The sequence below is a fragment of the Pan paniscus genome, chromosome 2, assembly GCF_029289425.2.
Source record: "Pan paniscus chromosome 2, NHGRI_mPanPan1-v2.0_pri, whole genome shotgun sequence".
NCBI lineage: Eukaryota > Metazoa > Chordata > Mammalia > Primates > Hominidae > Pan > Pan paniscus.
In genome coordinates, this window is record NC_085926.1 from 16,392,268 (window position 1) to 16,418,776 (window position 26,509).

At 42.7% G+C, this 26,509-nt stretch overlaps 1 protein-coding gene across 5 annotated transcripts in view; it reads right to left on the reverse strand.

The window, feature by feature from the left end:
- The window catches only part of RFTN1 (raftlin, lipid raft linker 1), a 199,673-nt gene that overhangs the window by 91,018 nt on the left and 82,146 nt on the right, over positions 1 to 26,509 (reverse strand). For all 5 annotated transcript variants that reach the window (XM_003826192.6, XM_008951666.4, XM_055109532.1 and 2 more), the window contains 2 exons: positions 25,867 to 26,053; positions 1,324 to 1,432 (listed from right to left, as the gene is read on the reverse strand). In XM_003826192.6, the coding sequence (XP_003826240.1) occupies positions 1,324 to 1,432; positions 25,867 to 26,053 (296 nt within the window). The remainder of the gene's footprint in view (positions 1 to 1,323; positions 1,433 to 25,866; positions 26,054 to 26,509) is intronic.

The following is a 26,509-nucleotide window of genomic DNA, read 5'->3' on the forward strand; positions in this document are numbered from 1 at the left end:
CTGTCCCAGCTGTCTCTGGCCCCTTCTCCCGACCCTCACTCTCCCTCTGACGTTCTTTTGATTCCCCTCACTCCCTCCTGCCTCAGGCCCTCATGTACACTGTTCCTGTTTGGAGGGCTTCCCAACCTGTCCGAGCACAGCCGCATCCCCAAAGACACCCCGTCATCCTTCCCATCTCAGCTCCAAGTACCTTCCGGATCCCCTTGCTCCTCAGCCCCGGCCACTTCTGCTGGTAACACTCACTAGTTCGGCTGTTTTATTCTCTGTATCCCAGCATCTAGTACATTCCTGGCCCAAAGCTGACAGCTGACAATATTTATTAACAAATTCCCTAATTGGCTGATTGGACCTCAAATCACAATCACCTGTATGGGGTGGGGAATTGTCGATTACTAGGGAACACTGGGTAAGAGAGAACAAGATAAGCATCAAGCAGTGAACTTAGCCCCAGTTTGGGGCTAGGACATTCCTTCTATAGTAAATATCGTATTAAAACTCAAGTAGACGCTACAGTTAGGCACAAAACCTCATATGGTTCACTAGTTCGGCTGTTTTATTCTCTGTATCCCAACATCTAGTACTATTCCTGGCCCAAAGCTGACAGCTGACAATAATTATTAACAAATTCCCTAATTGGCTGATTGGACCTCAAATCACAATCACCTGTATGGGGTGGGGAATTGTCGATTACTAGGGAACACTGGGTAAGAGAGAACAAGATAAGCATCAAGCAGTGAACTCAGCCCCAGTTTGGGGCTAGGACATTCCTTCTGTAGTAAATGTCGTATTAAAACTCAAGTAGACCCTACAGTTAGGCACAAAACCTCATATGGCATGAAGAAAGGTTCAAAACCAGACATATTTCTGGGCAGATATGAATTCCCTGCAACTAGGCAGTTTTCCCTGGTATGTTCGAATGTGGGTGGCCCAGGACTCTGGCATGCTTCCACACTAGGAAGGGAAGGGGGCTTGCAGCAATGAAGACCCATAGATAAAAGGAAGGTGGGGTCTGGGAAGTCACATTACCATGAGGGTTTGAAAGGAGTCCCGGCGCAGGCCTGCAAGTCTGTCAGCTGTTAACCCCACTCCAGCTCGAAAAGACAGGACCCGGGCTCCTGCATGCCTGGGGAGGAGGGGTTAGCCATCTTGTTCCAGAGTCAGCTCTGGAGGGGGCTGCTTCCCTGTGGGGCTGCCAAAGGTTTAGGTCACAGCTCTTGCATGGCCTCTTGAGTGTGGCTGATCTGTCCTAAGCCAGCTACCTGCCTGTTCACTCAGGGGAACACTCGCAAACCTCTTCAATGGTACCCTGACTGCAGCGCTCACCTTCTTAATGAACTCTGGGATGAGTTTCTGGTCTGTCAGGTGGTCTAAGGAGGAACAGCAATCTAATTCCAAGATGTAGCCTTCATTGTGAAGATCAGTTTTCTGAGATCTGAAGAGAAAGAAAAGCACACACAGAAACAGATTAATATCTTGCATAATTTGGAGACAGTCTCACTCTTGTCACCCAGGCTGGAGTGCAATGACGCGATCTCGGCTCACTGCAACCCCCACCTCCCGGGTTCAAGCAATTCTCCTGCCTCAGCCTCCCGAATAGCTGGGATTACAGGCACCCACTACCACACCCCGCTAATTTTTTTTTTTTTTTTTTTTTGTGAGACGGAGTCTCGCTCTGTCGCCCAGGCTGGAGTGCAGTGGCGCGATCTCCGCTCACTGCAAGCTCCGCCTTCCGGGTTCACGCCATTCTCCTGCCTCAGCCTCCTAAGTAGCTGGGACTACAGGCGCCCGCCACTGCGCCCAGCTAATTTTTTTGCATTTTTAGTAGAGATGGGGTTTCACCATGTTGAACAGGCTGGTCTGGAACTCCTGATCTCAGGTGATCCGCCTGCCTTGGCCTCCCAAAGTTCTGGGATTACAGACGTGAGCCACTGTGCCCAGACGCAGAATATTTTTTTTTTTTAAAAAAAGAATCACTGGGTCTTTAATGAAGCCCCAAATTCTTTCCCGAAAGTAATGCCAAAAAGGCACTGATGAAAAATAGTTTATGGAAACTACTCAAGTAATATATACAGCTCCACATCATAGTAAGACCTCTAGGATGTAGCATCATGTAAAACACATCATTATAGAATGATGGGTTTGGTACAATACAGCTTATATGTTACACACACACACACACACACACACACACACACACACACACACACACAAACTCTCACTCCAGTAATGTCTATGTCCCATTGGTTTATATCTGCCAGGGCACAGAAAAAGAACAAGCAAGACATACACCAAACCAATAATAGCAGGTACCCCTGGGGAATGGGGAAGGCTTATGTGGAACTGGGGATGGGTGGTGATGGTATGGGTGTGGGGGTGGTGATCAAAGGTGAATTTAGCCATAATCCCTAATTTTTTTTCATTTTTAAATGAAAAGGATATATTCCTATATCACTTAGAAAATTAAAAATTAAAAATTAATTTTTAAAAGACTTTAAAAGGGTTCAACCCCTTTAGAGGGCAATCTGGCAAAATCTATCGAAATTAAAGATGCATTAAAGAAAGACTACCGAGCAACTAAAAGAAATTCTGGGAAGACAGCGTGGGTGTAAACGGCTGTCTGAGGTGAAGGCCTGCAGTCTTGCTGTCAAAGGAGAGGCTTCCTAGCACACCCTGCCATCTCTGCACACAGGGGCTGCTTTCCAAAGCACCACCACATAGACAGCCCTGTGATACAGCACAGTTCAAAACTGCACCCATTCAGGAGCGCCAGCAGCAAGTGGTCACCAGGAGGAAATTCCACCACTTCACAGCCATTCACAGGCAGGGCTCCTGTATGACGCTAGAGTGGAAGTCACGTGGGTGTCAGAAATTGAAGAGGATTCCTTGGCCCAGCCAGGCATAAGGCAACAAGAGTGGTACTGCAGCTAAAGGCTGGCAGAACGTGCTGTCTCTTCTAGGTGGCTGGTGGTATTGGGGAGTGGGAATTAGAGACCAAGGCTCCCAGCTCCTTGTCCAGGGCTCATGTACACAGCTAATCTGCACTGGTGGAGGAGGCAGCAGAGCCCTCCTGGCCCACTTATGAGGCTGTTCTACCAAAGAGGGGCCCCTGAAGCCCCTGTGAGAGCAGGACTGTCCAGAAAATGCATAAAGCAGACACTTCCACACTGAACTCCTGAGATACATGCATCTCACCAGTTTCTAACTGTGTATTTGCTGCAACATTTTAAATACATTTCTAAGATTCTTATATAGCATTAAAAGCAATTTCTGCTACCATTAACCATCTGTGTATGATTCACCTTAAATTTAAAAGTGAAAAAAATGAAAGAGGATTTGGTTTTCCCCAGGTGTGCAACTGTGATTCGGTAAGCAAACTTCAATAGCTTATTTTTATTTTTCTTTCCAACATACCCTTCCAAGGGTAGGGTACTGTGGCGCATACATTCAAAATGTAAAACAATAAACTGATTTCAATCTGGAACAAACTAATCCCAAAAGAATAAACCAATTCTGAACCCTAACCTTTTTGCCTTAATACTTGGTCAGAGACTAGACTCATGTTCTCATTTCCTCCCCAAACAAAAGACATATTAAGAGGAACTAAGGCAGATGATACCAGACTTTTGAAAAAGAAGACTTGGTCAAGACACACTGTCATACGTATCATGTGAGGTCTCAAACAACAAAAATCAGGATGAGGGAGAGGGGGTTCTAAAATCTAAAATCCAGCTGTTCTGTTACATGGAAACAGGCTATATGAGGTTATTTAGAAATATCCATTGAGATTTCAAATGAACAGACTAAAAAACTATAATCATTTTAAATAAGTCAATGCTGTATCCATTAAGTACAACATTCACAGGATGAACAAAAGGAAGACAAGTTGGTCTGTAAGCAACTCACAGCCCAGATCGATTCTAGGGAATAATCTTTAGCATAGAATCTAATAAGTACCATCTCTGGTTCTAGAACAAGAAGTTCTATAACAAGAAAGGAAGCTCTGGTTCATTTCATCAAATAATTAACTCAGTTACATCTGAACTGAAAGGAGCACAAAAGATCAAGAAAAATAGGCATTACAAATTTTTTAGATGAACCATGGAAAATTACATCTCAGCCTATGGTTTCTTGGAAAAGCAAATCTAATGCATATTGGGGGAATAGGTGAGCAAGTAATAGGCGTTCTCCTGCCTTTGGGAATTAGCTCCTCAATTTGAAATGAAAGGATTATTACACTGAAGAATGGCTGAAAGGGAGAGGAAGGGGGAAAAATCCCTGAACCCCTTGAGGACAGATGCTGGCTGCCCAGCCTTGAGGTCAGCACTCTGTGATGGTGTAGCTATGGCCTCACAGAGGAAGAGCTGAAGGCAGAAGGCACAGTCACACAGAAACTCTCTCCTTGCCACTAATCCTATGAAAAACAGCATTAAATCCACTAGCAAAGCCCTATAGAGATGCCAGAGGGAGTTTCTGGGCTTCTCAGCACTGGAGGTGGGGAGTGAGGTGGTGGTGGGGAGACCATGGTTGCTGTGGCAAACACACTCTACGATGACCCCCACAACAATCCCCACCTCCTGGTGTTCACACTTTTGTGCAATCCAGCCCTTTCAGTGGGGGCAGGGCCTGTGACTTGCACTTACTCAATAAAACATGGTAAAGGTGATGGATGTCACTCCTGTGATGGCATTATGTTATATGACTCCCTCTGAGCTAGAGAATCTCTTACTGGCTTTGAAGAAGAAAGCTTCAGGAAGAAGGAGAGAGCTACATGGCAAGAAATTGTGGGTAGCCCCTGGCCAACAGCTGCAAGAAAACAGAGATCCCAGTCCTACAACTACAAGGAGATGATTCCTGCCAACAAACTGAGGGAGGCTGGAAGTGGGGCTTTCCTCAGTTGAGCCTCTGATGAGACTGCAGCCTGAGCCAACACTGATATTACAGCCTGATAAAATCCTGAAGCAAAGAACCCTGATAAACTACAGAAACCATATGATAATAAATACGTACCATTTTGAACCATCAAATGTGTTATAATTTATTACAGAGCATAGAAAACTAATACCAAAAAAAGAAAAAAGAAAACTAACACAGTTCCTGAGGAGGAAGACACGGCAGTTTCATGCTTAGAACAGGCCACCCACTGGTGACCAGGCCTAGGCCCAAACCCACAAAATCCAGCCAGACATCTGAAAGCAGCTCCATCAGGTGAGGAGTGTTCTATGTCCCTGAGGGCAAGGACTATCCTGGGAGACAGAAGTGGACATGTCCTAGAAGTGACCTCCAGGGCTGTGGCCTGGTTGTCCAAGATACCACAAGACAAAGGAATAAATATTCCGCTATCAATCTAGTTTCTATGGAAGAAGCATTAACCTGAAACTCCCAGCTGAGCAGGCATTGCCACCTTCCTATGGGGTAGTGGAAATACCAGGTATGCTCCCCAAAGGGCCATGTCATTGTATCATCCTGGAAAAGAATATGGGAAACCACCAAACTTCCCCTGGACAGAAGTCCAGATGACTTCCACTTTTGGAAAGGACAGAGAGATCTGGTTTTAAACAGTAAGAAAAAGAAAACACAGAATGCATTTCTAGAGACGTACACAGGGTTAACTAACAGCAAAAGCCCCCCCAACCTACTTTATCTGGAAATTAACACTAAGCACTCTCCAATTAAATAAAGACACTCTGAGGAGAGCATGACTAATAATAAAATATGCTTCCCCATCACTCGCCATCCCCAACTTGGTATGATAATTCCAATAGATTTATTAGTTAGAGGCTACCGGTGTTAGAGCTAACTAGAGGCAGGTAATATACCAGCTGTGAGCCTTTGGGCAATTTACTTAAACTTTCTGTGCTTCAGTTTCTTTCACTAATGAATGGGATATTATATGAAGCTACCTCTTAACATTGCTGTAAGGATTAAATAGGACAAAAAGAAGCAAAGCCCTTAGCACAGAGGTACAACATCCAGGCTCAACAAATCCTACCTGCTACTGATCTGTTATTATCATCTATAATTGTGTTCTTACTTTTCCTTCCTAGCACTTTTCACAGTTCATTACTCATTCATTCATTAAATATGGACCACACTACTACTGTGTCAGGTACTATACTTTAGCATTCATCAATAGATAGAAGTGACAAAACCTCTGCCTTCGTGGAGCTAACAATCTAATAGGAGGAGAAAGACAATAAGCAATAGACATGCATGAGCACCTAACAGAGTATGCCCAATGGTGGGGAGTCTTGAAAAAAAAAAAAAGAAAGAAAGAAAGAAAAGGGCTGGGCACAGTGGCTCACGCCAGTAATCCTAGCACTTCGGGAGGCTGAGATGGGAGGATCACCTGAGGTCAGGGGTTCGAGACCAGCCTGGCCAACATGGCAAACCCCCATCTCTACTAAAAATACAAAAATTAGCCAGGCATGGTGGTGCACGCCTATAATTCCAGCTACTTGGGAGGCTGAGACAGAATTGTTTAAACCTGGGAGGCGGAGGTTGCAGTGAGCCAAGATCACACCACTGCACTCCAGCCTGAGCGACAGAGTGAGACTTCATCTCAAAAAAAAAAAAAAGAAAAGGAAAGGAAAAAAGAAACAGAGCAGCAGGGTAAGGTGAATGGCAGGGGCAGCAGGGAGACAGTTGTAGTTTTAATGAGGGTGGTCAGGATAGCTGCACTGATGAGGTGAAATTTGGAATAAAGACTTCCAGGAGGTAAGGGACTGGGCTCATCCAGGGCATGAGCTCTCCAGGCAGAGGGAACAGCAGCTCATGCAAAGGCTCTAAGCTGAGGGCATGCAAAGAAGCCCTGTGGCCGGGGCTCAGTGCAGAGGGGTGCAGGGAGGAAGACACAGTTGGAGAGCCTCAGGGGAGATGGATAGTATAGACATTCAGGCCACAGTGAAGACAATGGCTTTTACTCAGAATGACAGAGGAAGTCCATGGAGGGTGTGGAACAGAGAAGTGACATGATCTGGTGAATTTTAAAAGGATCCCTCTGGCTGTAAGGGGCAGCCAGAAGCCCATCTAAGTGGTCCAGGCAGGGGATGATGATGGCTCAGAGTGGGTTGGCAACAGTGTCCTAGCATCAGTGAGAAGTGCTGGGTTCCAGTTATATTTTCAAGGTAAAACCTTCAAGATTTTCGTATGAACAGGTTGTGGGGTGTGGAAGGAGGAAAGCAGATGAAGATGACTCCAAGGATCTTTGCCTTAGCAACTGGGAGAATGGATGACTTTGCCAGAACTATGATGGGAAAGGGTTGGGTGGCACAGGCTCAGGGGGGAAGAAAGATAATTCAAGTTTCAGATATGTTGAATATGACATATCCAGAAGACATCCAAGTTGAGATGTCTGGTAGACAGTTGAGTATATATATATATATACACACACACACACACACACACACACACACACACACATATATACTTGAATATATATACTGAAGTCTGGACTGCAGGAGAACGGTCTGGACTGCAGGAGAGGCAGCTGGAGATATAAATTTAGGAGTCATCAGTCTCCCAGGTATTACTTAGAGCATGAGGCTAGATGAGCTCTCCATTAATGTAGCGAGAGAAGGGTTAAGAATTTAATTTTGGGACCCTCCACCATGAAGAGAGTGGGGTGAAAAGAGGAACAAACAGCCAAGGAGCTAAAGAAAGAATAACCGGGGAAGAAGGAAGAAAACAAAGAGAACACGTTTGTTTTCCTGGAAGTTAAATCAAGGAAGCAAGTCAAGGAGAAGGGTATGAGACATCCTGTCAATTTCCTCAATTAACAAATTTATAATCTTCTCTCCAAGTTACTTATCCTCTTGAAATCCCAAGAGGGAAACAATTTAATCCACCCTATGCAAATAGGTGTGAAGAAATCTGTTAATCTGTTTATCTGTTTATATGATTATCTGGCAGATAATCACATAAATTGGGCAGATTGTCAAATTTAAATGTTGATTTGGGTTCAGAATAGCTTGGCTCCTTGAAAAAAAAAATCATCATCTTGCTGCTGAGTCATTTCTCAGAAACAGCCTGGGGAAAAATTAACTAAAAAGAGCTCTGACCCATCTTACATCTTGGGACCCCCCACTTACACAGAGCACTGGAGATTTGAGAGGCTGTACTTCACCATTCCAAAGGAATTTTCTGAAAGGAGTGAGAATAAAAGGGTACTATTGGCAGAGATGTGATTTCCTGAAAATCAAGAATGAATAGGACAAAATGAACTCGAATCCTTAGAGTGTAGCAACATAGTTTTAATAATGCACATAAACAGAGTGGTTCTGATTGCTGGAGGCAATGGAGAAGCAACTAAGACATCTGAGCCCCGTTAAGTTTTAAAAAGCCATCACAACATGACAACTAAATGCAGTATAGTACCCTGGATTGGATCCTGGAACTGAAAAAGGACATTAATAGAAAAATGGTAAAATCCAAATAAAATCTACGGTTTAATTAATAGTGAAGTACCAATGTCAATTTCTTAGTTTGACAAACATAGTATGGTAATGTAAGATATTAATGGTGGAGGGAAACTTGGGGAAGTGCATATGAGAATTCTCTGGAATACCTTTGCAACTTTTCTGTTAAATCTCAAGTTATTCCTAGGCAGGGTACGTTGTATCTGCCACTCTCCTAGAGATTTTCCTTGGGACATAACTGAACAAGTCCATGGAAAAGGGAAAAATAGAAAGAATGACTTATAAAGATGAGTAATGTAGACTCTTGTATTCTAAGAGGAAAATAAACCTTCAAGGAAAAAGACCAGGGATAATGAAATAAAAGAATGGGGTCTATGCTTCCTCTGGTCAGAAAAACTCAAAACTACTTCCAACTTCTTGCTTTCCTTACTTTAAAAAATTTTTTTATTACGATAAAATACACATCACATAACATTTACCATTTTAATCATTTTTAAGTGTACAATTCAGTGGTGTTAAGTACATTCACAATGTTGTGCAACCACCATCACTACCCATTTCCAGAACTTGTTTTTCTTTTTCTTTTTTTTTTTTTTTGAGACAGGGTCTCACTCTGTTGCCCAGGCTGAAGTGCGGTGGCATGATCAAGGGCTCACTGCAGCCTCAACTTCCTGGGCTCAAGCAATCCTCCCACCTCAGCCTCCCAAGTAGCTGGGACTACAGGCACATGCTACCATGTCTGGCTAATTTTTTTTTTTTTGAATTTTAGTAAAGATGAGTTCTCCCTACGTTGCCCAGGCCATCAAGTGATCCTCCCGCCTCAGCCTCCTAAAGTGCTGAGAATACAGGCATCAGCCACCGCACCCGGCCTCCAGAACTTCTCTGTCATTCCAAACAGTCCTCATTTCTTTAACACCTTATATCTAGAACTTGGGCCAAAACTGAATGTGAACAAGTAAAAAAACCACACACACATTAAATAATGCTTGTCAAACAAACATATGAAAGTAGATTTGGACACTGAGCACTTGTACACAAATGTCAACACAACTGGCCACAGATGTCAGGGTTATTTCAGAACATGATAAAAGACCCCTATTCTGTGTCAGGTTGACCTCATTACTCATACACAAACATCAACTGTAAAACTGTGTGCAAACTCAGAGATGTACCTGGAGATCTTCACTCACCACCACGCTAGCGTCTGCCAAGGGTGGTGTAGTCATTCTCCAGGCAGGGGAAGGGTCAGAGGGCCAAACTAGGGCTGCAAACTCAAACGCCCATGGGCAATGAGAGAAAGATGCTTTCTGAAACCAAAGCACATAATCTAGACATTTTGTTCTCACAGAAAAGCCTGCAGCTTTGGCCTTCCAGCTCAAGCAATCCTCCCACCTCACCCTCCTAAGTAGCTGGGACTACAGGCGTGCACCACCACACCCGGCTAATATTTATATTTTTTATAGAGACAGGGTTTTGCCATGTTGCCCAGGCTGGTCTCAAATTCCTGGGCTCAAGTGATCCTCCAGCCCGGCATCCCAAAGTTCTGGGATTACAGGTGTGAGCAACCGTGCCCAGCCTTGTCTGACCCATTTAAACAGCCCCTCACTCTGCTCTCACAGTGGTGGGACCTAACCCTTTCCTAAGACATTGAAATAGCATTGTTGTAACAAGTACTGCTAACACTTATGAGTGCTTTAAATATTGGTAATTATCACAGGCAAAACAGTTAACCCTCAAATCACTGACAAAGTGCCAAGTAGTAAGTTGAATATGCATTTTGGTCTCATGGGAAGATCTAAAATGAGGCCACTAAAAAACAATTGCCTGTCGAAAAACTATTATAAACTATACTTCTAAAAAATAAGCATGTGACTAAAAACTATGATACACATTACTTTTAAATAATAAACATGTAATAAATCCCATTTCGGCTCATAAATCCCTTAGATCTCTTCAAAGACCATGAGTTTAAACGATGTCTTCTTTTTCCCAGGACATCAGGCAGTTATGAAAAGGAGAGAGAATGTGCAGTTCATCAGTAGGGTTATTTTTGCTTCATTTAGAAATAATCAAAAGAAATGGTGACAAACACAAACAGATTACTAGGCACTTCTCCAGCCAGGAAAAAAATACTAAACGTCAGTTGACAGAAACAAATTCTCTATCTCTGGGAAATAGGAATGAATTTTAAGATTTTTGTTTCCCAAAGCAACACCAAGCTCAAATAGAATAATCAGAACAGCTTATTTTTTTTTAAAAAGAAGTATTAGGAAGAGAAATGAGCTAGAGATCTGAAAGAGATTTGTCAATGAAAGAAAAAGAAGGCTATTCCTAGTTTCATTAACTTATGTATAACTAATGACAATAAAAATCTCCACTTATTCATTCGTCTATCCATCACCTGCTTGACTGCTGACCACATATGAGGGATTGAAGGCACTGCCCTCAAGTCTAGATCCTGCCCTCAAGTCTAGATAGACCATATATAAACAGAAGTGCTATGAGAATTCAATTATTTCCAGTGTCAAGGATCAGGGGAAAATTTAAGGAGCAAGGCACGTGTGGGCTGAGTCTTTGAGTCTGTATGGAAGTTAGTCATGGGACAATGGATAAAAGGCCATTCTAGGCCTGAGAACAGAAATTAATGAAGACCTAGATTGAGAAAAGCATGAGTTATATGATGGAAATAATAAATAGGTCAGTTAGGCAAAAGGTGTGTGAAGGTGCGGGTTGCCTGTAACTCAGCAGAGGCTGTAATGATGAGCCTAGGGAACGTGTGGGTGAATCCACTGTTAGAACGAGTCTGTGACTGTGGGCTCTGCAGTGACCGGGGCAGAATAGTGGGAAACAAAGTTACTGAGAAAGGACGGTACTCGCCTTAACTGTGAAGTAAAGAAGAGTCATGGGTGGCCTTAGAGAGAAAGATACTATGACAGATTCTGGGAAGATTAAGCAGGCGGCAGTGTGTATGATGTAGGAAGGGGGGAAGAATATTTTAGGACAGCAGCAATGAGAACTGTACTGAGATTTTTGTCGAAGGGAGTGGGTGGATGGAAGAGCAGTATTTCTTGTCCCTGCAATTGGTGGTGGTTGTGGGCAGGGGAATAACCTGCACCTTCCCAAAGATGCTCCCAGTACAATAGGGAAAAGGTTTCCCGTAATTTTATGAACCCTCTTTGCAAAATGAACCAAATCTACACAAATACAATGAGCCTGTTGGAGTTAAAAGTTTCCCCTATAGCAAAACTGAAGAAATACTTGAGGAAAAAATAGTCAAGTAAACAAATCCTAACAAATCTTTAAATAAAGCACCTCAGTATAGGGTCCCCCAGGGGAGTTGTGAAGTAGGAAGCACAACGAAGAAGAATTTACCCACAGATGAGTCACTGTCCTTTCTTCCGATGTTCCCTTCGCCTTCTAGCAGAAGACATTCAGCACTTCTGTTGAAAAAAGTTTGGTATATCTGGGAACATTCTGGACATGATGGGGGAGATGTGCAAAGGATACTCCCACTACACACTCTCTCAGGGAGCTATGCACGCCTACTGGGGAGACGTTACCAGGGACATCTAACTATCCGACCTTGCTATTTATTCTAGAGAAATCATCCTGTCTTGCTGCTTACTGTCAGGGCTGGCTCCCTGGGAGACAAACTATCAGCCACTGTGCACTACAAGGAGTGCACTGTTAACCGTAAAGACCAAGAGGAAAACAGACAAACTTTGCCTCGGTGCTCCCTGTCTAATGGAGTTGTGAAAGAATTTCAATGCCCAGTGAGCTGGGCTGCAGAAAAGAGGAGAGCAGCCACACAGAATGGGAGCTGGGGGAGGGTCCTGCTTTCTCTGGAATGCTGCAAGTCTCTCCTTTACATTGACAGATGTAGAAAGAACTAATATTAGTAGCGATGCATAATTAATAATATTTTATCACAAATGGAATACTGAATAAAAGCAGTCTGCCTGACATTTACTGGTTCAGAAAAGTCACATATCTGCAAACAAAAATAGCAATAATAGCTACATAGGAATGGTGTTCATAAGACTCTCTCATGGGACCTGTCCAGTTAGGTTACAAGAAGCCTCTTCTCTACGTGCATTGAATGCACATGTTCCACATCAAACTTTGCTGATTGTTTTCTTCCTTCCCAAATCATCCCACCTATACCCACTAGCTGAGTTAGGTGATAGAAATGTTCTATATCTGTACAGTCCAGTAAAATAGCCACTACGGTTTTGCTACAGCATGTTTTGCTACTGAGCACCTGAAATTCAGCCAGTGCAACTGAAGAATTGAATTTTTATTCTTACTTAATTTTAACAATTTAAATGGCTATACATGGCTAATGGCTGTGTTACAGGAAAACACAGCTTAATTCTGTTCTCAAACTTTAATGTATGTGCAAATCATCTGGAACCTCGTTAAAGTACAGACTCTGATTCGACAGGTCTGGGTAGGCCTGAGAGTCTGTGTCTCTAAGAGCTCCCAGGTGATGCTGATGCTGCTGGTGCATGGACCACACTTTGAGTAGCAAGATTCCGACTGCTTCAGGAACCACCAGTTCCAGTGTGTCTCAAATGCTGAGTGGATCAATTGTCTCCAAATTTTTCTGATCACACAGCGTGCCAGAAAAAAATTCCCGAGTACCACTGTACTAACATCTTACATATGTTATAAAACAAAACATACAAAACAGAAAATCGTAAACAACAGAAATGATGAAATAAGCAATATTTTATAATGATGATCACAGTAAGTTCACACTATTAATAGCTAATACCTCAAGGCAAAATATACACTTGAAATGAGATTCATTGTTAACATAATGGAACTATAACACACTTTTCAAAAAGTCTTCTTGATAATTCCAAATTTCTTTAAATCAGATCTGAACAGGTAGGCATTGGTGTTGGTGTTTTTTTTTTTTCTTTCTTTTTTTTTTGAGATGGTGTCTCACTCTGTCGCCCAGGCTGGGGTGCAGTGGCACAATCTCGGCTCACTGCAATCTCCACCTCCCGGGTTCAAGTGATTCTCCTGCCTCAGCCCCCGGAGTAGCTGGGACTACAGGTGCATGCCACCATGCCCAGCTAATTTTTGTATTTTTAGTAGAGACAGGGTTTCACCATGTTGGCCAGGATGGTCTCGATCCCTTGACTTCGTGATCCGCCCACCTCGGCCTCCCAAAGTGCTGGGATTACAGGTGTGAGCCACCACGCCCAGCCCAACGTTGGTGTTTTAATCTCATACTGTGTCCCACAAAGCTCTTATGGGCAGAGACGGGTCAGTGTAGCCATTTCCACATGAGAGAGAGAGAAGGATTTTATATTTACATTATGGGTATTCTCTTCAATCTGCAATCATTTCATAGAAATTTTTTAAAGCCATGTGTATATTTCATGAGAGTTAATTTAGCTAAAATTACAAAAAGCGATCCACTAATTCACCTCACTGAGATCTCAGCTGAAAGTGCTTCCCTGAACCCAGCCCTTCTGCAGGCCCCTCCTGCTCCATACAGCACATGTGACCTCTGACGTACACACCAAGCCAGGACACCACCTTCAACCTGAATGCTAAATATTATGACACATCATCTCTCTCCTAATTTTTCAATAAAATATATAAAAATAGACACCTCAGTTCTCCTTCAACATTAAATATGTCTACCCCACTTTGGTAACCACTGTTTAGATAGTACATAGAATTTCCAGAATTATTATGAAGCTCTCAAATAAAATTTACCTCCAATAATAATATTGAACATTATGTTCTTGAAAACACAAGGTGGAAATTCTTCTTAAATTAGTATGTTAATGTAACTACAATTTCAACAGAGTTTACCAGGAACTGAAGAAATTATTTCAGGCTTTACATGGAAAAGTCAACGTACAAAAGTTATCAAGATCCTAAAAAAGAATAGTGCCCTGGCCGGGTGCGGTGGCTCACGCCTGTAATCCCAGCACTTTGGGAGGCTGAGGCGGGTGGATCATGAGGTCAGGAGATGGAGACCATCCTGGCCAACATGGTGAAACCCCGTCTCTACTAAAAATACAAAAAAATTAGCTGGGCGTGGTGGCACGTGCCTGTAATCCCAGCTACTCAGGAGGCTGAGGCAGGAGAATCACTTGAACCCAGGAGGCGGAGGTTGCAGTGAGCCGAGATTGTGCCACTGCACTCCAGCCTGGTGACAAAGCGAGACTCCGTCTAAAAAAAAAAAGAATAGTGCCCTACTGGATGTTAACATACATTACAAATTTATTATCATCAAAATAACATGGTTCTGGCACAAAAATCAATAAGTAGATCAAAGAAACAATAAAGAATCAGGAATAGATTGGGATGTACATATAGAAATCCTAACTATAATAAAGGTGGCATTTATTCAATGGCAAAGTTAGGTTAACTTAATAAGTGCTCTTGGCAAAGGTGGCTACCTAGAAGAAAATAAAAGTTAGACTCCTGGCTGGGTGTGGTGGCTCACGCCTGTAATCCCAGCACTTTGGGAGGCCGAAGTGGGTGGATCATGAGGTCAGGAGATCAAGACCATCCTGGCTAACACAGCGAAACCCCGTCTCTACAAAAAATACAAAAAAATTAGCCGGGCATGGTGGTTGGTGCCTGTAGTCCCAGCTCCTTGGGAGGCTGAGGCAGGAGAACGGCGAGAACCCAGGAGGCAGAGCTTGCAGTGAACCAAGATCACGCCACTGCACTCCGGCCTGAGTGACAGAGTGAGACTCTGTCTCAAAAAAAAAAAAAAGTTAGACTCCCTGTCTTACTCCCTAACTAACCCACTGGTTCTCAAATGGGGGCAGTTTTGTCCTTCCGCAGACATTAGGCAATGTCTGGAATCTGTCACAACTGCAGGGATGGGGGGTTTGCTGGTAGAATCTTGTGGGTAGACACCAGAGAGTCTGCTAAATATCCTACAATGTACAGGACAGTCCCACACACAATTGTCTGATCCAAAATGTCAATAATACCAAGGCTGAGAAATTCTACCCTTACCTACCTTAACCCTCATAGCTAAACAATTAAAGAGGAATGCTATTAGAAGACAGGTGCCAATGTGAAAACCGGTTTCTCCACTCATGAAATGTGTGGACACTGGCTTGGACAAGTACCACTCTGAGTCTCATTTCCTTCATCTTGGCTTTCGGGAATAAAGATAATGTATATCATGAAGCAATGAACAAGGACTCCAGCCAGCCACAGCAGTAAATAAATGGTAGCTATGATGGCTATTATCAAAAATGAGAAATCATATGAAGAAGTACCTGCAAACACATAAATGTTCTTTACAAGAAAAGGGGGCATTATGTTCCTAAGAGATCCAGGTTGCTTGATGGAGCAATTTTGGAGACTTAAACTACAGCAATATATTACAAATTCCCCACGAACAGGAATCGTGTCCATCTCCTTCTCTCTAACAAAGACTGCTACCTTAGAGGACCCAAAAGACACGTAATAAATACATTTTTATTTTGTTTTTAGGGAGCAGAGAGAAAATAACACACTGATAATCCTAGAACCATTATTTGTGTATAATCATTTGGTGCAGAAACTGAAAAGACTCAGCCAGCCTGCTGAATGGGGCCATTTGGGGAGCTCTAAGTGGTTTGCAGTGGTAGCCCTATGTTCTGAAACCAGCTGGGGAATTAGCAAAGCTTCTGGTCCCACAGTGTAGCCATGGGGACTGGGGATGTTACAAAGCCCAGAAAATTCTCAGAATTCTCTGAGGATGTTTCTATAAGCTCTGGGGCCTCTGAGTTGAAAGATGATGTATTTCTGTGCCATGAGTCTCAAGATGGAACTTGAGTTCTACATTCACCACACACTCCCATTACCCACTCCAAACTTCGAACTGAGAAGTCGTTAATAACTTCTTCAGCCTCATTTTCCTAGACCTAAAATGAGAAGTGGGGAATGAGGGACGGTCATGGTATCTTTCGGTTACAAAACAGTGTATGTCTAAAACCTCTGCTGAAAGCACAGTAATGTTTTTGACAAATATTAACAACAGAAACAACCATCATGAGGACATAATGAGAATTAATTATAATACCGAAAACATATAGGAACGAAGCAAAGTGCTCTCAGACTCTCAGAAACAGGTGTTATGTGAATACAAGCTGCTAATTTGGTTTTTAAAGTCTTTGTAGCCATTTTAAGTTCCAACTCATGGTCGATGAATAGGAAGTGAATGAAATGATGTACTCATATTTATAGCATATTTATCATATTTTCATATACTTATAGCATCTTTATAGCATTTACCTCTTTGTAAATGGTTCCATCTTTCAATCATTTAAAATATAAAATTTGGACAGATTTTAGAGACAATCATTATATAAAAATCTCAAGAACATTTAAATCATTAATAATGTACTTATATACATCTGAACATTATATCTCACCTACTTCTGCATTCATATCTAAAAGTGTAAAACTCAATTACTAGTCTCATCCAGGACCCATCACTGGTAATGCCCATTATATCTTTTTCAGCTTGAAAAACACACACAAAAAATCTAAGTTACTTCTGATTGACAAAGAGGAAAAAATGTCAATTTTCAATTCAACAGAGTTGAATAGGTAGACTATTCAATACAAGACTCCCACAAAGGTTTAAAGTAAGACAATCTGAGTTCCTATATTTAATATGAGACAGACATATAAATAGAAAACTCCAACGCTTTAGTAAAATTATTTGCAACTAAATTACCTACACTTATGCATGCGATTCTCAAAATCATGTCTAAGTGTCCCTGTAGTCTACCTTGCAATGCTACCAAATAAATCTTCCTAGAGAGTCAATTTTTACTTAAAGATTGTATGTACATGTGGGAAGAGGGGGCCTCTATTTTATTTAAAAACAAATACAGACATTTCATGGTACTGAAGTATTCACCCAAGTTTTAAGATTAACAGGAAATTTCAAAGAAAGTTAGTGCTTGTGCATTTGTTTGGGTACCTGCTCACTGTTCTCTGTCATTTCAAAATAGTTCTGGGGAGAGGGTGGAAATCACTAGTGTGCTAATTCTCTCTCTCAGAAGAAACAAACAAAAAATAAAAAATAAAATGTGAGGAAAGACACAGGCCAATCAAGGGCAGCTATAGAACAGGAGTGGGGAAAATGAGCTCTCACACCAACCACGCACGTCTCTCTCTTGTTCTCTCCACCGGGATAAAGGCCAATGCTTTGGAGGAAGAGAACAAGAGTAACTCGGCAAGCCATTTAGGAGTGTGGATTGGAAAAAATTCTTTCCCCCAAGAGAAGGTGGCTTTACGCTGGCATATTAGATTGAAAAGTGCAAACAAATAATTAACGGTGAATCCTGAAACTTCAACACACTAGAAAAGGGTGTCACTCCAGAGTGAGATGGGAAAATAAGAGGAATAAATTAAGGTAGTCTTGGTGATGCTGGACAGCTCCTCAGGGGGTACGGTGGCAGCCCGGAGAGCTAATCAAATCCTCCACACCCCTCAGGAAGCTAGAGAAAACTGATGAGGAAAGATACCACACCAGAAACGAGGGGCAGCTGCCAGCAACGGGTGTTCGCCCTACCTAAATCGGAATCCAAAATAACGACCCACATGCTAAACAAACACCTTCTCATTCCCCGCTCTGCCTTAAGCAAGAGCTCTGAATTCACCTTCCTCAATGTCTGCTCTCTGGGAATAAACCGGCAGCTGCAGTTTCCCATCACAGTAGCACGCATCAATCAGTGCTAAACCCACCGTTACTTTCTTCCCCACGTGTGATTCCAACAATCAGCGCACTCTGGGGCTGATCCTCAGCCTCGCGTGTGAACATTTTCTAGGGCACACCCCAGTAGGCCCTACCACCCCCTGTGTATTTCGCTTAATTATGAAACCTCTTTCTAGAAGCCCTATAATTCTCCCAAGAGTCAAGGTAATTGGTAAAAATTAGACATGAAGAGACACAAGGCCACTTAAAGAGGACACTTTTGACTGTAATTTTTTAAAGGATTTTCTTTTTACTTTCAGTATAATTTTGTACTTTCCCAATTTTGCCCTTTTCAAATGCCAAAGAAAATGTTCATATTATCTTGTAGGCTATAAAAAAAAAGGCAACATAATGCATTTGTACTTCACTTATGGTCCGCAAAGATTTCCTTTCTTTGAAGGCCATCCTTTGAATGTCTTTTAAAAGAAAAAGAAGAGTGAAAAATAATGGACATCTATTCTTGTGGCAAATCACTGTTATTTTGGCAATGAAAGGATCGTGTGTGTGTGTGTGTGTGTGTGTGTGTGTGTGTGTCTGTGTGTGTGTGTCTGTTCCATTACTTGAGGTCTGTGCTATGTGGCTGCATTATTAAGATATACTTTTGGTACTGATAAATACGTAAACCAAAGACAGATCTATCTCATAATGAATTTATGGTCCTTTAGTAAAAGATTGTAGCAAAATTCCAGGGCATGGTTTTATCCCACTCAATTCATGCAAAATCTATTGAGCAATATCTATTCAAGGCCTGGCACTCTGAGCAAGCAATGGGAATCCAAAGATGGAAGAGGATTCAGCAAAGGGAGTGGAGGTGGGCAGACATCTAAAACACAATAACAGGAGAGACTGAGATTCCAGCAATTGCTGTGTGTCGAAGGCAGGATAAGCAGCTCAAAGGGTGTGTGATTACCTCTACTGATGTAAGCACTACACAGAAATCTTAGAGGCTGCAAGATGGCAGCCAGTGGCATGGGTTAGGGACAAACAATCCTACTTTGGAAAAGTGAGGCTAAAAGAGAAGTTTTCACATAAAAATCCAGATTTCTGGCTCTTCTTGAAAAACGTACAAGACCTGGCAACACCTGATAACCATAGGACAGAGCTAAGGCATTGACTCATTACTTCCCAAGAGTCCCCATTCAATGAGCCAGGCCACTGTAGGGATCTGAGCTTGCAAGCCCTGTCTTAGAATAAAGACAGAGTCTTCAGAATTTTAGATTCTGGGTCTCAAGAGGAGAAACAAAGGGTAAGGGATGAGCATTCTCTGAGATTTACTTTCCTGGAAATAAAACAGCAAAAGCCAAAAGAATCGTTTCTCTTGCATCACTTGACCCTGGGTGGACAAGGCTGACTCATTCAGTCATCTGTGTTGCTCGTAAGTACTTGGGAGTACAGCTTGCTGATATGGCCTAAGAGGAAACATTTCACAGACTCCAAGCATATGGTCAATTTGGGATGAAGCAGCTCACCGTAACTCTCAACAACCCACTGCATCTCTTCTAAGAATCACTGGAGGAATCTGTTCTAGAACAAGGACTGCAGTAGCCTTGGCTAAGTCAGCAGCTAGAGAAGTGGGCCCTGGCCTGAGGGGCTCATTACAGCACCACACACAGCCTCCCCCAGGCTTCTCATGCCTGCCCTCCCACTGTTTCTCTTTGGACACCACGTTCCACTTGTTCCACAATGTCAATAGTGGGAAGGCCCTTCCCACTTTTTCACTCCCTATTCCAGTCTACCCATCATGCCCAACCTAGAGCAAATGACAGCCGCAGGGCCTCCTCTTCTAAAGCACTCTCATTAACAAATTCCAGGTTAGAGATGCAAACCAAGACCTGTAGACTTAGCTGGGCAATTATATAATTTGCACATATATTTTGCAGCTCCCTAGTAGATAGATAAGTTTCTTGAGATCTAGGAGCTCCTTAGAGTCATCTTTGCATAGTGAAATTACATATACATATTTACCTTAGAAAAATCCAAACAAAAGGGATAAATGTTTACCACTTAAAACAGTGCCAGTTATTCTATTCAATAGGCAGATGTGCCCCAGAATGAACTCGACAAGGGAGACGTGGAGTTCCTGTTCTCTCAATGCCAATTCCCACAAATGCTTCCCTAGGTGCAAAAATTTCACCATCCTAGGTGTGATTCCAATGAGTACTCACTATAAACCCAAACCAGCTTACCTCCCCTTGGGGTTCACTGTTGGAAAAGCAATCTGATCTAGTCCTGAAGGAAGACATGCACTGGTCAGGTAGAGAGATGCCACAGTATTACATTTTATATGCACTTCAAAAGATTTTCAAGGGTAACTTTGATTGTACACATTTTCCACCTTCCACAAGAATTTTAGAATTGCAGCCTCTGCATTAAATACAGGTCCTCTGTGTGCCCCCACCCTAATCCTAGGCAAAAAGGTGCCTGATAAATGTCCACAGAGCTCCCTAGTATGCTGACCCCTGTACCATGTAAGGCATTACTCTACGGAAGCTGTCGCCAAAGGACTTCAACTCATTCATGATGAAAAACACACCAATGACACCCCTAGCTCCATGTGTGTACAACGACAATTCAACAGCTGAAAAATGGCCAGCACCATGCATTTTTGTACTGCAGTTACATCTATAACCATAAAACAACCTAGAATTAAACCCACACTCATGAAACATCAGAAGTGACGTTTTAATAACTGACTTCTGTTAGCCATCAAGTTTCAAGATCTTCAGCAACTCATTCTAAGGAAAACTACTTGAAAAAAATGAAGGATCACTTAACTATACTTAGAATTCAGAGTGAGTGCAACTATATTGTCTATTAAAAATCACTAAGTGCTCCAAAGAAAGAGTTGAGAAAATGAAGTACAAACTCTCTTTCTACTTATTCACTAAGTATTTCATATTCAGCTATTCATTCTTGAGTCAAAGTAACTTGAGTCAAAGTAACTGACTTGACTAAATTCAATACACTTAGAATTAAGAATAGTTTACAGTTAGATGTGTGGCTAGGCCTGCCATGGTAAAATGAAATGGCAGTTATTAGAATTTTCAGAAGAAAAGATCAGGTAATTTTTCAGGGATGTAAGTGAAATCTGTCAAAATGGCAGTGAGCTCAGAGGAATGTTACTGCACTTGAGAACTACTTTTGGAATGACTCATTAATAATTTAGTTAGACTGTCAACGATGCTCTCCAATTACTCAAATACTACTAGAAAACATTTCATTAGGAGATTTAAATAAACTCTTCCTGCCTCATGCTCATTACTCCCCATGTTTGCCCAAAAGAAATCAGGCCCAAGTTAAAAGCTGCCCCTCCAGAAACATTTCCTTGGTTTCCCTTCCAGTGAGAGGTGGCATCTCCTTCTCCCAAACTCCTGTGGCATGAGGTACATATCTCATTTACTTAATTAGACTGCAAGTGCCTGGAAGGCAGGCTCCACAGTCAACTGAGCCTGGCATTTGCACTCTCTAACTTCCCACCACACAGAGCTCCTAGCCCAATACCCTGAAAAGAGTACACGCTCAGCAAGTGTTAGTGAATGAGTGAGGGGATAAATGCAGGCTTGAGGGGTTCCGTCTGGTGGTTCTGGCATATCCCAAAGCCCAGTTATTTGTTAAAAATTTTATGTGAACCCTCCAAACACATTAGGTTGATATCGAAGTTTCACAGAGTCATCTCATGGCGATTCTTGGTAATGAAGTTCACTTGGGCCAACAATAATCTAGAACGTGTATCTACATCTCTTTCAATGTGCTCCACTTGAAAAATATTAACCAAGTATTTCTTTCTCTTTTAAAAGCTAACTCATTTCATTTAACAGCATCTATAGCTGTCAGAACTTTGGCAGACTTTGTGAAAAGTATCACTTTAACTGTCTGAATTAAAAATTAATCACAAAAGTCTTCCTTTGTTCTGTTTTTACTACTTAAACTCCCTATTGATAAAGAAAAAGTCCGGTTTTTTGTTGTTGTTGTTGTTGTTGTTGTTGTTTCTTGAGACAGGATCTCATTCTGTCACCCAGGCTGAAGTGCAATAACACAGTCACATCCCAGGAGCCTCCAGCTCGTGGGCTCAAGTAATCCTCCCACCTCAGCCTCCCAGGTAGCTGGGACTACAGGTGTGCGCCACTACACCCAGCTAATTTTTAAAATTTTTAGTAACTACTAGGTCTCTCTACTTTGCCCAGGCTGGTCTGGAACTTCTGAGCTCAAGAGAATCTTCTGCCTTGGTCTCCCAAAGTGCTGGGATTATAGGTGTGAGCCACTGCACCTGGCCCTGATGTTTTTTTGTTTGCTTATTTTTAAGATCGTTGGAGTCTTTTCCCCATAATACAAAAAAAAATGCAGTTATTGCATTTGCTAGGAGAGAAAATTCCTGTACTTTAAAATTATATTTTACAATGACTGCTTCCAACTTCCACCACTCCTCCCACCTAATACTATTGGGGCTAGAAGTGGGGATGATCCTCTTGATCATTTTTGCCTCATTTTACATGATAAATTATCAAACTTTTGCATTTTTTAAAAAAAGGCAGTTCCAAAGACTCAACACAAAGTTACCTAAGGAATTTCCTTCTCTGGATCTGCTTGTCCAGGAGTTGAAATGTTCATTAAGTTCATCAGGCAGGCAGTTCAGGAACTCTGGATGAAAGTCAGCTCAAACCCAAGGAGACTGCCAACTTCCCTTTCTTGAAAACCCTCCTGCATACAATGTCTCATTCCTCTCAACAGTTCGCTTATTTTTGTCTTCTGGAAAGTAAGTTCATTTGTTCATGCTACGTTAGTGGAAGTAAACAACCCCTACTGAGCCCCCAGCTTCACTGCTGGCTTGTAATGCACTATTCCCCAAAGTGGTGGTTCTTATTTCTGAAGACGGGCTTCCTCACCCATCTTGTCCCATCAGATAACTTAGAGTTTGGTGCAAGCCTTGCAAATCATGTAGTAACAGCCCCTCATTGTAGCAGCTAGAATATGGAGGCCGAGAAAGATCCATCGATGTGCCCCTTGCACAACACTGCTTACTAGTAGCCAAGTGCAGCCTAGAACACAGGCCTCCTGGCCACGAGTTCTGTGTTCTTTCTTACCTAGCCTGGTGCTTACAGCTCTCCTAGGAGTAAAGTGGCAAGCCCCAATAGTGTTGCTGAGTGCCAGGCATGAAGCCAGGCAAGAATTAGGTCCTCCACACACTTGCTACTCAAAGTGCATGCCACGGACCATCAGCATCTGCCCCATCTGGAAACAAGTTAGAAATGTAGAGTCCCAGGCCTCCCCTGAGACCTGCTATATCAGACTCTGCTCTTTAACCATATCCCCAGGAGACTCACAAGCACATTAAAGTTTGAGAAGTGTTGCTCCACAGCAGGGAGAAGAAAAAAAAAGATACACCTTCACTTTTTGAGTTAAGCTCAGGCCAAGTCCTGAGCTCATGTCACCGCCTATGGCAGATCACACTGAAGGATGCGCCGGTGATCTGACCCAAATGGACTTGTCTCCTTTAAACACTAAGGCCACTCGGATAATCTGCAGAATAGAATCCCTGGAGCCCAGTGGATGCCTTATAGAATCCATACAACTCATTTGCCTGTTTTGTTTCCTTGCTGAAATTCTGATTTACTTACAGACTACTGAGGGGTAAAATGGGGGAAAGGTTGAGTAATAAAAGTACTTCTTTATGGAAGATCAAAGATATCCTCCCCCACTTTTTTTTCCTAAAGTGGTTCTCCACAAGAATTGTGGGTAAAGGAATTCAGCACGTGCTTCATGCCAGGATTAAGAATGCAGGTACGGGAGACAGCCTTCCTGGGAGCAAGGCAGAACTCTGCTTGCTGCCATCCGTGTGACCTTGACAACTCAACATTTGTGTCTCAGTTTTCTCACCTTTAAAATGGGAACAAAGATAACACTTATTTCATAGCCATATGATACAGATGAAATGATAATGATCAAGCCTCACATACAGTGAGTGCTCACTAAATATAAGCTACTGTCATTACACATATCCTATGTGTCAGTGTCACTCAAAACCACTGTGGCCCCCAATCTTCTCATGATTGACCCAGATAATGATCAACAGCCAATCAACTTAAAGGAACCAATAATGGACTGGGCGTGGTGGCTCACACCTCTAATCCCAGCACTTTGAGAGGCCTATGTGGGAAACTCTCTTGAGCCCAGAAGTTCCAGACCAGTCTAGGCAACATGGCGAAACCCGGTCTCTACCAAAAATAAAAAAATTAGCCAGGCATGGTGGCGTGCACCTGTAGTCCCAGTTACCTGGGAGGCTGAGGTGGGAGGATGGCTTAAGCCTGAGAGGCAAAGGTTGCAGTGAGCTGAGATCATGCCACTGTGCTCCAGCCTGGGTGACAGAGTGAGACCCCATCTCAAGGAAATAAAAAAGAAAAGAAAAGAAACCAATATGCAGCCAGGCTCAGTGGCTCACACCTATAATCCCAGTGGTTTGGGAGGCCAAGGTGGGAGGATCACTTGAGGCCAGGATTTCAAGATCAGCCTAGGCAACATAGCGAGACCTCGTTTCTACAGAAAAAAAAAAGAGAGAGAGAGAAAGACAAACTAATACACATAAAAGGCAGACACTGAGAAAAGTCTTGCCCTACCAAAAAATATGTGAATTCTGGGTTCGAGCAAAAACATGCACCACCTTTCACTTTGAATTCTAATGTGTGTTGATGTAGAGTAAGAGCCCCAGAGCTTGATCAACCATGAAGAAATAAAGGAAAGGAAAGGAAAGGAAAGAGGAGTCAGTCTTAGACACGCAACCTCATGCCTCACAGCTGTCCCTTATGAGCACACCAGCCAAATGCTTTGTCTACCTGCAAAGTGACTTTAAAAAGAGAGAACAAGGAGGAGCTGCTCTGTACTCCCTTTTTAAAATGTGGCACATGCTGTCATTCCTTCTATGATAGTTGGCCAAAAGACAAATCTGATTTCCTTTCCCAGACTTCATTTTAATTTTTATTTTTATGAAAGCAGGAAAAACATACTGCTCTCTCCATCCCATCCTCACTGTTTTTAAAAAAAAAAAAAAAAACAAAAACAAAATTAATATTGTTCCTTTTGAAAGACTAACCCCACTTCTCTTTTCTTAATTAGGCTCAACTGAAATATAGGCATAAGCATTCAACTGGGCAAGCCAAACTGAAAAACATCCCCAAGCCCTGAAAATCTAAATCGAGACCAAACCAATTATAGCATTTGATTTAGGTGGTGTTTATTTTTTGTATTTTTTTAACTGTCAAGTGATTGACAGAATTTATGGTAGGCGCAAAATGTTAAAGTATGTCTAGACTTTGCGGGAAGACATTAAGTTTGTCTATAGCTTCTAAACAAAATTATTTGTTTTCCAGTCATGCCTTTCAGTTTAAAAGTATTGCACTTTTACTAGCCACATCATTCTGGGCATATGCTTCTTCTGAGGAGACATTTTTCTAGCTGAGTTTAATCCAGTGAGTTAAAAGAGGGAAAGAATGTAAAATGGAACTCTCTACTTGCAGTTGGACATGCATTTGTTTTTCATCGCAGGATGCTAGGAAACCTCTCTGGTCGTCTAACTTTTTGCCTCACCTGTCTGAGGGCTGAGGTCCTGAGGACAGCATGCAAATTTCAACCCCCAACCCCATCCTCTCACTTCCCCTCCTCTATTGAGCATAACTTAGCCGCAACAGGATGCTACCCATTCACCCGCGGAGGCCTTACCTGTCGGTTTTCTTGATCAGGATGGCTCTAAAGATGTGCTCCAGGGGCGTCTTCTCCCGCTCATGGGTGGGCTGCACGAAGGGGTGCAGGGCCGCCAGCGAGAAGCCCTGCTGGTACAGCTCCAGGAGCTGGGCGGGCAGGTCACGCAGGGAGGCCAGCCTCACTGCTGAGGACCCAGGGAGCTCCGCTGGAGTGGAGAGAGGAGAGGCTCATCAGAGACCTACCACAACGCCCACTCAGCCCTGCCCAAGCCCCTCTTCCCTTGCCCAAGCCCCTCGGGGAGGATCCTCTAGGTCACTGCTAAAATGAGTTTGTCCCAGTTTTTACTGTCTTCAAACAGACTTTATAAGCAGCCTGTCGTTTTCCAAATCACCCAAAGGCATTAATAATTGGATGTCGGCCAGGCGTGATGGCTCAGACCTATAATCCCAGCACCCTGAGAGGCCGAGGCAGATGGATCGCTTGAGCCGAGAAGTTTGAGACCAGCCTGGGCAACATAGTAAAACTCGGTCTCTCTTAAACAAACAAACAAACAAAAAACAAAAAAAACCCCTCAAAATTAGCCAGTGCTTGTGGTCCTGGCTACTCAGGAGGCTGAGGTGGGAAGATCGCTTGAGCTGGAAATGGGGAGGTTTGCAGTGAG